Raw genomic sequence first — 12,684 nt, forward strand, 5'->3', positions numbered from 1 at the left:
GTGTGCGTGTGCGTGTGCGTGTGCGTGTGCGTGTGCGTGTGCGTGTGTGTGTGTGTGTGTGCGTGCGTTCATATGTGCGCGTATGTATGGACTTACGTTTATGTCATCGGCAGTGTGGTCACGAATGCGCACATTTTTTGGGCGAGAATTCTTCATTGATGCGCCCGTTTGTCACGGTGTGTTGTTTTGCGTTGTTATGGCATATGCTGTGCATTTCATAGGAGGGTTGTACAGGTGTGTGTGCCAAGGCTTGCACATCGACTTCCGGGGCGCCGTTGCCAGAAACATCGTAGTTCCATGGTAACGATAGCACAATTATATAACACCCAAGGAAAATATTACGATTAACCTGACAATGGCAGCCCCTCGGTTGATACTGTTTGTTCAAAAGTTCGTAGTAGAGGTTCTACGCGGTTGTTCGACTGGCAATGATTGGTATGTCGCGTAACGCTTACCTTAGGGCGACGGCAGGATTTTTCTCACCAATTATTTGTGACAACACGCTTGCACGCGTGTATGACACGGGTTGGTGCGATTTGATGTGGTAGCGCCACCTGCTGTCAACCTACGATACCACTACCTGTGAACACACTCGATTTCTATACGAATGAATATTTATTGAGATCTTAGAGTAAAACACGACTCCGTCTAGGATGTGTAACACACAGTTATATAGCTGGCATGTAGATATTTTAATTTAGATGTTGCTGCTAAAGACAAATGTTCTGGAATTTAGCCGCAGTTCTATGCATTCCCTCAAGTTCATATTCCCCACGTACGAGGCACACTAGTTATGATTAATGTACTTGAAGTGTATCCGTCCATAAGATGCATGCTTGTAAAATCAAGCCACTAAAACTAAACGCATGTCAAATTAAATGGCGACTGAATACGAACGCAAGTCGCAAGTGAATTTTGATTCAGCTCAGTATAAAGTAACGCACAGTATATAGGTAGCACAGTATTTCATAGTCGTATTGTGTTCAATTGCCTTCTATTTCGTTTCCATTGTATGAGTTTTTACACAGGGTTGTCACGTTTATTCTGTGCCAGGTTATGTATAAATTGAAAGCAATACTCGAGGCAGATTAATCGAGGTAATAAATAAGTATATGTGATGGTCATGTTGTGATACACATACGAGTGTTCGTACGTGTACCGCAATAAATAAGTGCACAGAGAATTTCATGACCTTCATGTACATCGGTTGGTGCATAATGTTATCTGGTGAAAATGTTTCATATTTTTGTAATTCTGTGATTCCAGTGTTGAAAGTTGTTTGAACAGAAAGTTTCTCAATGTTTCATGAATCTACATGCATGTGTATATTAGTTACTTACATTAAAACGTTCTCTAAGTAAATCTTATTTCGTCATGGAATTGAGTTTTAAAATAGCGCCATTTATTAAAAACGAGATACACGGTCACTTACACACACGTGGACACTTATAACATCTCTATCTATACATATACAAACAGTTTCATCATAACGTTATCAAGATTGTACAGAGAGCTTCTTGGACTTAAATTTCTTTGGATTGATGCCATATGCTTTTAACCTGTCAGCAGTAATCTGGTCTTTGCTTCGCTTGCCGCCTGTTGGTTTCTGCGAGTTCTTGATTTTCTTTACCTTTTTCGGATGCAGTGCATCATCTCCTGCGTCAGACACCAGCTTTCTCTTCTTTTTGTGCTCCTTGTACTCAGTCTCCTCTTTGTGGTCCTTGACCTGTACCTGCTTCTTTTGCTTGCACTCCTCACTTTGTACCTGCTGCTTCTTCTTCTTCTCCTTGCCCTGCACCTTCTTCTTTTTGTCCTTTGTACTCTGTACCTTCTTCTTTTTGCCCTTCTTGCCGTCACCCTGCTCCTGCTTCCCTGCCACGCGGTTCGTCTCAGCACATCGCTTTGTCGCTTCTCCGGACGCCTTCCCCGTCGCTTTCCCTCCGACCTCTTCAGCTGCTCCACTCAACGTCTCCGCCTGACCGGCGGCGGGCGACGCGACGACCTCCTCCACGTTGCTCTTCTTCTTCCGCCGCCGCCTCCTCTTCTTCTTCGCTGCACCCTCCTCCCCCTCCTCCGCGTACACGCTCGGCAGCAGGCGGCGTTTCTTTGCGACGTTGAGAGCCTTCTTGCGGAAGGCCTGTGCCTCGTACGCCTCTTCCTCGGCGCCGCGGTACTGCACGGCTTTCTTCAGCGACGCCCACGCGTTCAGCTCCTTGTCCTTGGCGCGCAGAATCTCGTCGAGCGTCAGGCCAAAGTCGTTGGCCGGCACCTCGCGGTACTTGAAGCGGCACGGCATGTCGCCGATCATATCCTCGCAGTCGAGGCTGTAGTACTCGTCGAAGTACGCCTGGAACGTCGTCGCGCGCGGGTCGAACGTCGGCTTGCGGCGGCGCAGTGCGCACGCCAGTGCCGTCTCGCGCCGTCGCGTCCGCCCGCCGCGCATGTGCTCCGACACCTCCTCCTGCCACGACGAAGATGACGGGCCGGGGGCGCCCTCTGTGGGTTCGGCATTTGTGGTCTCTTTGTCGGCGGCGCCCCGTTCGTCGTCGTCGTCGCCGCCGCCGCCGACCCACTCGTCCCAGTTCTCCTCGTATGCGTATTCGTCGTTGTCGTCGTCATCGGGCAGGAACACCGGCTTGGCTTCGTCATCGTCGCCGTCACCGTCTGCGTCATCGCCAAACATGCGGTGCATCATCGCGTCGTGCCGCGCCGCGTCGAAGTCCGCCTCCAGCTCGTCCTCGTCGACGGCGACGCCGTCGTCGCCGGCAACCGCGCGGATGCGCGCTACCTTGCGCAGGATCTCGCGCCGCTTGGCGTTCTTGAGCGTCTTGAGCGCCTCCAGGTGGCGCTCTCGCTCGCGCGCCTTGCGGTCGCGGCGCTCGTGGCGGCGGTCGGCGCGCGCCGTGTCGTGGCGGCGCAGCGTGTCACGCGGCGCGCGCGGGTACGAGTGAATCAGGTCGCCGTCCGGCTCCTCGAAGCGGAAGTTGTAGCGATGCTCAAACTGCTCCTGCCGCTCGACATCCGCCTCGTCCTCCGAGAGGTCCGGCTCGTCGGCGACGATCTCCTCGTACGTGGGGGCGCCACCGTCCCCATGCTCCGCCACGTCGAGGTATCCCTTGCCGAGGATGTAGTCCTTGAGGAAGGTCTCTCCATCGTCGAGGTCCGGCCGGTTCCAGTAGTCGCGCAGTCCGCTCAGCTCGACCCCGGCCTTCGCGTCCGAGATCTCGGCCGTCTGACCGCGCAGCCACTGACGGTATTCGTCCTCCTCCTGCCGCAGCTGCTCTCTTGTCTTCTCGCGCACCCGCAGGAGGTCGCCTTCACCGCCGTCGGAGTCTGAGTCGGAGGCGACGACGTTCTTGAAGCTCTCTTTGAGTTGGCGCTGCTCCTGAACGAACGTCGGGGAGCGCGGCCGTTCGATCAGGTGGTCGTCGGCGTCGTCCGAGGATTCTTCCTCGCTGAGTTGACCCTGCTTGTCGAGGATGATGTGTCGGTTGTAGTCGCGAATGTACATCGGCTTTTCGCGACGTCGATCCCTGCGCGGATTTCTCCCGTCAGAGGGCGCTGCATCATCGTCGCTCTCGTAGAATTTTGCATCCTTGTCGTAGATTTTCGGGTCTTTGCTCTTGAGAAGCGAGAGCGTCTTAAGGAAGTCGCGTTCGATCTGCGGCGTGATAGCTTCCGCATCGTCGTCCTCGCTCTCCGACGAACTGCTGCTTCCTGCGTCCAGTTTTCCAGCCAACACCTGCCAACACAGAGCAATCGCACTGTACATGATCAGTAACAATCCTCGCCGCTCGCGTTTACTTGCCATAACTTAAGTATCAACGTAAGTATTTGAATAGGACGTGGTCAGTGGTACTACACACTTCCGTATCCTACACTACATTCTACACAGTACATGATACTACACTTACTTAGATTAGATTACACACACGGTCACTGAGACGCCGTGTAATACGGTAGTCGGTACAGTGCGCAGGCAATACCACGCCAGCCTAGGTCGACTTACGGAAGTGGCATCGTCTCCATACCGCGCCTTTAGCTTCTCTATTTCTTCCTTTTCTCTCCAATTGTCATATCGATCGGCGTACTGCTCGTTAATGTGAAATCCACCATCTCCATCTTCACTGTCACTGCCAGAACTGTACAGAATTTTAGCAGACATGCTGCATCTGCGGCACTGATCTGCGGACGTTGAAAGCTGAACCAGAACATCGGTTAGTGCTGCTACGTAGTGAGAAAATCTAGAACTACGAGTAAAAATGACAGAGTGCTAGACTGACTACTGCCGTCTCAATACTCTGATGAGGTTCAGTTATTAAATTATGGAGGTGCCCATCCAGATGACGCCATCGGCAACAGTTCGCTTGTTTTACGACAGAGCGCTGCCATCTTCTCGTTTTTGTGTGCTGTAAAATATCAACTCAACTGTTTGCATATGCTGTTAGGTATATATAATGTTATTAGCTTGGTTTTAGAACTAGACGTACCTGGTGTATAAGAGAGGAAATATAAATAAAATTCTAATTAATGCGGTAGCATATTCATATTGTCGTAGTTGTGTAGAAATTCGAGTGTATTTACTGTACACAATACTGAATACACAGAAACAGGTGTACCGAGCGGCACAACGACAACGTGTACAGTAGACTAAGACTGTAGTCTGTAGCACAGCCACAGGCACTTGGAGCGTTTCAATAAAATATAATGCTAAATAAATACGAAATATATTTACTACCAAAGTCTTAATGTTTTTATACTCTCTTTCACCTATTATTGCCGACAATTTCCTGTAAATGCCGTCCAAATGCTTATCTGCAACAAACGCTGGCTGCCGCTGCACACTGACACATAAATATATAGCATAAATATATATCGTAACCGAGCTGTGTCACGCGAAATCACACAAAGCCTGACGAAATTCTCGCGTTCACTCCCGTTGCGCAGTTTATGTAAATGGCTGCAAGTACAGGGCTATAGGCGGCGCACTGCATTTTGGGAAACTACCACGCTGCTTTCCAACTTCTGTATGATTCCCGTCAAAGCCGCCAGTGGAGCGTTGCAAAAACTTTGCAGCGTTGTGGCGCAAAAATGAGGTCACAAAGAGCGCCGGTGGGTGTTTCCTGATTCCGACAGCCATTCACATAAACTGCGCAACGGGAGCGAATGCAAGAATTTCATCAGGCTTTGTGTGATTTCACGTGACACAGCTCGGTTATGAACACAGACAGTATGTTTTTATAACAAGTGAACACTGTTCTTCAAATAGAAACAAAGATGGAGTAGAATAGTTGAATATTTGTGTTGTATTTGTATGAAATCAAGCGAGCGTCGAGGGAATTTTGGCAGCACGCGTTCCTACCTGCTATATATTTATGTGTCAGTGTGCAGCGGCAGCCAGCGTTTGTTGCAGATAAGCATTTGGACGGCATTTACAGGAAATTGTCGGCAATAATATGTGAAAGAGAGTATAGAAACATTAAGACTTTGGTCAGAAATAGATATCGTATTTATTCAGCATTATATTTTATTGAAACGCTGTGGTGTGAAAGTGCCTGTGGTCTGTAGCGCAGGACATAGGTACAGTACGTTACCGCTCGCTTAGCACGACCACGGACCAGGCTCTACGACGTCGATTGTTTCACGTCGTAGGAGCCTGACACCCACCCTTCAATACGAAAAATCTTGAAGCTTAACACGTTCAACGCGAAACACGAGTATACTCGTTCGAACCTGCAAAACGCACGACCGCGAAACACGAGTATACTCGTGGCAAAAAAAAAAATAAAAATAAAAATTTATTTGGAACGTTTACTATGTTCTCCTATAGATGGCAGGGGCTATACGCTTAGCAATTCAATAGCGTCACTGTATAAACCCCAGTAGTAGATGACATAATTTATACAATACATTACTGTTGTTTGGAACGTTATTTTGGGAGTTTTTGGGACTGAGGTAATGCTTTTAGTTCACCTCGCCAAAGGGCGTTTGACCGTCGTGTGTTGTGAAGTTGTTTTTATGTCTGAAAGTTGTGTTTGATTTGATAGATCACGGGTGATAGATTCCGGTGTTGTTTTGATGTCTGAGAGTAAGTTTATATCTATATTATACTAGCCACTAATTATAAATAATTTTATAGCTAGTTAAACCTGCCAAAAACATTTTGTGGAATAGGTGACTAAGCGGTAAAAACGCGAAAATCTCAGCGCAGGGCGGTAGGTGCATTGTTAACCCAGGCAGCGTTGAACGTGTTAAAAACAAAACGCCGAATTTCGAAGATAATTTAAGTTTATAAATTATATTACCACATTTGAATATTGATTTGTTACATGCTGTGAGTATGTTCTCACTCATACTCTGACACATAGCACATGCCATAACTGGTATTTTCCTTGGCATTCATATCTCAACAGACAATTTAGGAAGAAGTTATTTTTGAAAATTGGCAAACTACTTGCATTACCGTGCATGTGCAAGAATTACACATGACTGCTAACTATGATGAATGTTTTTTAGATCAGACGTTATTGGTGATAATTTGAATATAATGGCACCTATTTTTTCTCATTGATATTTCAGGATTTTATTGCCACTCGGGCAATAAAATAAACTAGGGGAGGAGGACGTGGTGAGTGCGTTCGCATCATGTCACAGTTTAGTGGTGCACGGAAGAATCCACCATGGGCAACCTCTAACGCCGGTAACTAAATCATCAACTGAGATATTTTTGCTGTGATCATTGTTGTGCTAATCACGAATTTGATCCTTTTCATAAATCGGTTCTGTATGTCACCAGTGTAAGTGCGGTATGAGTTTAGTATATGGGCTGCTATCGCGTTTTTCGATTTATTGCTATCGACTGTATTTGGAGTTGGTCTTTGTATGTACTGTAACTGGTATATTTTTTTATAACTAACCACAGTTTTTGGAGTCGGGACCTTCAGGCTTCACCCTGTAAGCATCGGGTATACCATTATAAGTGAGATCAGAAAGTCCAGCTGTGCTATCTAGGTTACAGAAAAATGGGTATAAAATGGCCGAGGCGCGCTTAGGGAAGTACATGATTAATGTAAACACTCGTGCGTTTTTAGTTTTTGCATTAAAACAAACATTGCAAAATATCGCAAACGACCACAATCATATTTGTAAATGTTTATGTAAACAGAAACGCACCTGTGAATTGAAGTAGTACGATGTTAGTGAAGAGAATTATAGATCAAAAACCTAGAATAGTCCTATCCTACCCACGTTATAAAAGGGCAGTTTATACCCCCTCTTATCTGATCTCAATATGGCGACGGGGACTTTCCGATTTGGCTTATTGCATATCATTTCTTTAGTTGCAACCAACGCTCCTTGGTTTTAGCCTCCTCCCATCCCAATCTCATGGGATTATCGTGAGTACCACTATAGCAATTTTATCGCCTTGGTACAACCCACAGTCCTTGGGGTCGGTCCGCCCGCGCCAGGCCCACAGTTGAGCAACCACCTACTGCAGGCAGGTCTTGGAGTAGTACCAGCGTCATCAGCCTTGGGCAATTCGACTTCCGTCACCATGGCAGCAGCCGCCGGCCTAGCGCAGGCAGGTGGATACTCCACTCAGCAGCTGGTCGGTCTGCAAGGACTCTCACAAGTGCAGGTGATAATTATATTTTGTATTTTTAAATTTAGCGTAGCTCACATTCCACCGGAAAAGATCCTGTGTTCGCACTGCATCCTACAGATGTTAATCAGTGTTTATGCATTTTTTAAGTTTCCTTTATCTCTAGTTTCTGCCACCATAGTGTTTAACTATTAAGTGGCATTTTGTTTCTCTTTAACCCATTATTGGTATACCAGTGTTCTGGTTACGTTCATTTCCATCTCTTAATCTAATCATAAAGTCATGTTTCATGTTTCATCCTCGCAGTGGTTACATTTGTTATCAAAGTGGCCATGCAGATCTTATATCTCACGCTTGCTCTCACATTTATATTGTCGTCTCCTCCACGCAGACGAACGTGCTGCAGCAGCCCGGCGTCGCGATCCCGACTACACTCGCGACGAGCCAGGTGCCAACGCTCACCGTCAGCTACCCGACGCCGCGCGCCATGCAGCAGCAGCAGGCGCAGCAGGGCGCGCAGCTGCCTCCAGCTCAGCAGCAGCAGCAGCAGCCGAAGCAGCGCGTCTTCACGGGCAACGTGACAAAGATCCACGACGACTTTGGCTTCGTCGACGGCGATGTCTTCTTCCAGATGAGGTGAGTCGCGGGCCGCGTCGGTTACGGCGCAGGTCGTTGGGTTGGTTACACGTCGTCTGAAGGGAGAAGCGCGCCTGCGGCAGTCGTTCCTGGGACGCTTACAGGGGCAGGTATGCCAGGGACCCGTCGTCAGAAACGCGACAAATATTTACAACGAGACGAAGATGGTGTGACTCTTGACGCAAGGTTTCGTGCAGAGGTTGCGACGTTTTATACCTTGTGACTAAAACTTGTGACTTACGGGTTATAGTCACGAATATTTACTGATGTTTCTGATGGCGGTTATTTTGGCTCCATTACACTTGTGACAGTCATATCTGTGGTATCTGCGGAATGATGCGGGCCTGTAATTTGCCTGTCGGGCCTGTAAAATCCCTTACCTACAGGCCCGACTGGCCTGTACATTTTCAAATTAATTTCTACCCATGTGCATGTATGTGTGAATGAGAGTGCTACTCCGTGTCGCGATGTGACGCCGCGGATTTTTCTTGCAGCTGCGTTAAAGGACCGCCGCCTAAAGTCGGGGACAGAGTGCTGGTCGAGGCGAGGTTCAACGCCAACATGCCGTTCAAGTGGAATGCGATGCGCATACAAGTCCTTCCCCCATCCGTGAGTGCTTCGTTGTTATCCGCTCATGCCGCACGGTGCTGTCGCCATGATCTCGGGAGTAGTAAAACGAGATCGGAGTTAGCAAACGGTTCTGATGGGGGTTGGTTGGTGTATTTACTGCTCGCGAGTTTTGTGACTTGTCACAATTTTTTTCTATGTGAAGCGAGCGTTAACTTTTTATTTTGAACTTTTGTCTTTCGTGGGAAGCATTTTGTTATTTGTAAACAAATTGCAATGCTGTGTGGTGCCTCTAATTGATTTACCTTCTCTGACATTCTTATCCATCCAGTAGATCATTCAGACTAAATGACACTTAATTTAGACTTTATTCGACATGAACATCCATTCCACTACAGTAAAACTCGCATAAGACGCCATCGTCTAACTCGTCAATTTGCTGAAGTCGTCATGGAAGTCAAAGTCCCGATTTTCTCTAATGATAAATACATTTGAATAGCCCCGCCAAAGTCGTCATTTACAAGCCGTCATTATGTACAAGCCATCGCCCTCAGACAGGTCCCATGTAATACAAACAACAGTAAATGTATGTCGTTATCAGAAATGCCGATGGCGCAGTGTATGCAGCCCAATGTACAGCGAATTCCTGGTAAAATGCAGATGACTCATTGTTTCGCGGAAACACATATGCAGACACTCTCCAAGTCGTCGAAATGCCGGCTTTGTAAGTCGTCAAAATGATGATATACATGCATAAGTCGTCATTTTGGTGACTTACACATAAGTCGACAAAATGACGACTTACGCGTATATCGTCATTTTCGTATGTCGGCACAAAAATGCTGGTTCCAAAAGTGCCGACTTATGCGAGTTTTGCTGTACTTGTTACTTTTTTTACTACTGTCATGCACAATACCTATGTCACTGACTATTGAAATGTAATTACTTCATGTTGGGCATTTTGACTTTTTTGGCCTGCAATTTTTGCAATTCAATGGCAATCGAATTTATTAATTAATTATTGATTATTTTCAATGCGTTGCAGGCACAGGTGGCTGCGACTGACACAGATTACATGAATGAATGGGAGGCAAGGCAGATGTCGCTGGGAAAGTTTCTGGCAAGTACACTAGCGTTATGACTGACCGAGTCGATCCGTGTCGCGAATGTTTCCTTTTGTTATTCATTTCTTTCCTTTCTTTTGACAGCTCAAAGTTCAGTCTTGTAAGAGATTCAACTGAATGATTGTCAGAGCAAAGTAGTTAAAAGCCGTGTTGATTCGCTGGCTGTTGCCGAGCCTTGAACTCCAGTATAACTGTCATTCATAGAAAAATGCCAAAAGTATCCTATATAGACAGGAGCTTATTCTATAGAGGTGGTTCAACTGTATAACTGAAATGCTTAAAACTGACCTTTATAGACAGGTGTCTGTTCTATAGAGGTGTCCTTTATATACAGGTGTCTGTTCTATAGAGGTGTCCTTTATATACAGGTGTCTGTTCTATAGAGGTGTCCTTTATAGACAGGTGTCTGTTCTATAGAGGTGTCCTTTATAGACAGGTGTCTGTTATGTGGAGGCGACTGGTGACATGGGGGTTTCACTGTGTTGTAGGCGCAGCAGCAGTTGAGCAATCAGGCGATATCGGTGCCGGGCATGCCGACAATTCCGCCGCCCGTCATGAGCGGACCTCCGCCGCTCATGGGCCAGACCGTCGGTGAGTGATAGGTGGTGCCACCGTCTAGTATTGTTTCGACGCCATGACTCGTCGGTGCCATTGTCGACCGCGCTGAACGTGCTCAGAACGTCGCTCAGGAGCAGTTCTAATGAGAAGATTGTTCCTGCGGGTTCCGATGCCAAGACGAAGAGTAATGTCGGCGACGTGAACAGTAGAGGGTCTATACAAGGCTACAAGCGCGGGAATTCTAGGCGTCAATGATCGAAAAGATTTCCATGCTGCCGGTTCCGTAGCTAGTGTCGCAGCCTGATGCCTAGTGGTCCTGTCTCGAGTCTATGTCTTCCTACACTGTCCAGAGGTTTTTTTTGCGTCGGCAATATTTCCCTGCAGTGTGCGTGCAGGCGTTACAATGTGATAGACTGTAGCGCTGATCGTGAGGTTTACGACGGGTTTCTGACGGCGGTTCTCCGCGATTCGCACCCGCAGATCTCTCGCGCGCACGCGCTTGTATCTTTTGTCGGCTAACTAAGTTTGTTTGCTGTCCACGTAATGTTTTCCCCGCTGCGCAGGCGCCCCCTACGGACCGCCGCCGGCCGGACGCTTCAGCAACGTTGAGTCGAACTTCCCGCCGGCAAAGAGGAGGGAGCCACCAGTGCGCGAGATGCGCGAGGAGCGTGGGCGCGACCGGGAACGCGAGCGCCGCCGCGAGCGAGACGAGAGGGCGCCACCGCCACACAAGCGCTCGATCATAGCGGCTATCGCGAGCATCAGCACACGCGGCCGCGCAAGCCCCGCAGCCGCGCCGGCGGCGGCGCCACGTCCCGCGCGTCGTGCCAGCGCTAATCGCTCGTTCCAGGTGCCCAAGGTGTCTGCCGACAGGTGAGCCGTGGTAACGGGGATGAGCGGGGCTGGGAACGAGGATGGGCAGGGCTGGGAAGAGGGATTTGGTGGGCTGGGAACAAGGATTGGGTAGGGCTGGGAACAAGGATAGGGTGGACTTGGGCCCACATGACACATAGATGGAAGGCTTTCGGCGGAACCGAACGATCGGGTCGGCGGGGGCCTAAGAGATCGGCCGTGGGCTCGAGAGCGCACGTGACTAAGGTAGCGGCCGGGAACGAGGATAAGCCCAGACCAAAGATGGGGGCTGGGATCTAGCACCAGGAGGTTGGGACCATGAGTGGGTCGGATTGGGAGTCACATCACAGAGCGGCAGGGACGAAAGAGAGTGATCGGGATGTCGCGGAATGAAAGGATGAGCTCGCAGCGGGACGCAACGGACTGATACCTGAACGAACATCGCATGTCTGCTCTATGCTTTCGCTCATAATAACCCACATCACGTCTATCGGCTCTACAATCTCTCCCCTAGGGAGCATTGGTGGCACCATGCTGCAAGAAGTAGGCCTGCGTGTCCATTCACCCCATCACTCCATATTTCTGCATCCCTCCTTCCCTTTATCCCTCTATCTCTCTATCCCTTCATCCCTATATCCCTCCAGCCTGTTCCTCTGCTACTCCTCCATCATTGTCTCGTGAGCTCCTTCCTCGTTGATCTGTGCTGCAGGAAGTATGCGTGCGTGGGCGACCTGAAGCGCACCTACACGAACATGTACGTGCCGAGCGACTTCTTCCACGTCGGCTACCGCTGGCACGAGGGGTTCCCGCTGCATTTACCGGCCGTTATTGCAGTTTCAGACGGCTACGCCGTGCACTTGTACCTCCACGTGATGCCGAAGGATGCCGAGTTGGCCGCGCGAGTATGATTGGTGCGCCGTCAAACTGACGCGGACTGGCTCGTGAGCCGTCCGGATCCCAACCACGTCTAACTCCCGCCAAAGGTGAGGTGCCAGGGGGGGGGAGGAGTGCGTGGGGGAGGTTCTCTGCGGGTGGGGGGGGGAGGTGTGGTGGTGGGTGTGCTGTGTGCATGGTATCTTGATGTGGGGGGAAGAGGTGTCGTGTTTTGTGTGTGTGTGGGCGGTGGCGGTGTGTGTGCGTCTGTGGATGCCGTGTGTGTGCGTGGCGTGTGCGTTGTGCGTTGCCCGTGTGCGTGTGCTGTGCGTGTGCGTGTGCGTGCGGTCAGTGTGTGCCTGCGCGTGCAAGGCGTGGTCCTTCCGTGTTTGAACCCGCCCCGATTCCAACCACGTCTCCTCCGCCAAAGTGAGGCGTGCGCGAATAATTGTCACAAAGGATAAGTCATCG

The 12,684-nt window shown here is 49.2% G+C and overlaps 3 protein-coding genes across 3 annotated transcripts in view; 2 read left to right on the forward strand and 1 right to left on the reverse strand.

Annotated features, from left to right (window-relative positions):
• Positions 1-1,380: 1,380 nt before the first annotated feature.
• Positions 1,381-4,292, reverse strand: LOC106810116 (protein KRI1 homolog). Its single transcript, XM_014813391.1, has 2 exons — positions 4,010-4,292; positions 1,381-3,742 (listed from the first exon to the last, which is right to left on the reverse strand). Exons 1-2 carry the CDS (start codon positions 4,163-4,165, stop codon positions 1,496-1,498), a joined length of 2,403 nt encoding a protein of 800 aa, XP_014668877.1. The 5' UTR covers positions 4,166-4,292; the 3' UTR covers positions 1,381-1,495.
• Positions 4,293-4,346: 54 nt separating this feature from the next.
• LOC106810113 (cell division cycle and apoptosis regulator protein 1-like) lies at positions 4,347-11,230 on the forward strand (the record flags this gene model as incomplete). The annotated part of the gene is made up of 8 exons (XM_014813388.1): positions 4,347-4,448; positions 6,580-6,700; positions 7,443-7,639; positions 7,995-8,239; positions 8,734-8,848; positions 9,852-9,926; positions 10,419-10,521; positions 11,052-11,230. Coding segments are annotated over exons 2-8 (969 nt in total), but the record flags the coding sequence as incomplete, so codon positions are not given.
• Positions 11,231-12,260: 1,030 nt separating this feature from the next.
• LOC106810118 (cell division cycle and apoptosis regulator protein 1-like) overlaps positions 12,261-12,684 on the forward strand; it is a gene marked incomplete in the record, with an annotated part of 14,406 nt that continues 13,982 nt past the window's right edge. Inside the window, 1 exon segment of the mRNA XM_014813392.1 lies at positions 12,261-12,303.

This window comes from Priapulus caudatus, unplaced genomic scaffold (assembly GCF_000485595.1).
Source record: "Priapulus caudatus unplaced genomic scaffold, Priapulus_caudatus-5.0.1 Scaffold411, whole genome shotgun sequence".
Lineage (NCBI taxonomy): Eukaryota > Metazoa > Priapulida > Priapulimorpha > Priapulimorphida > Priapulidae > Priapulus > Priapulus caudatus.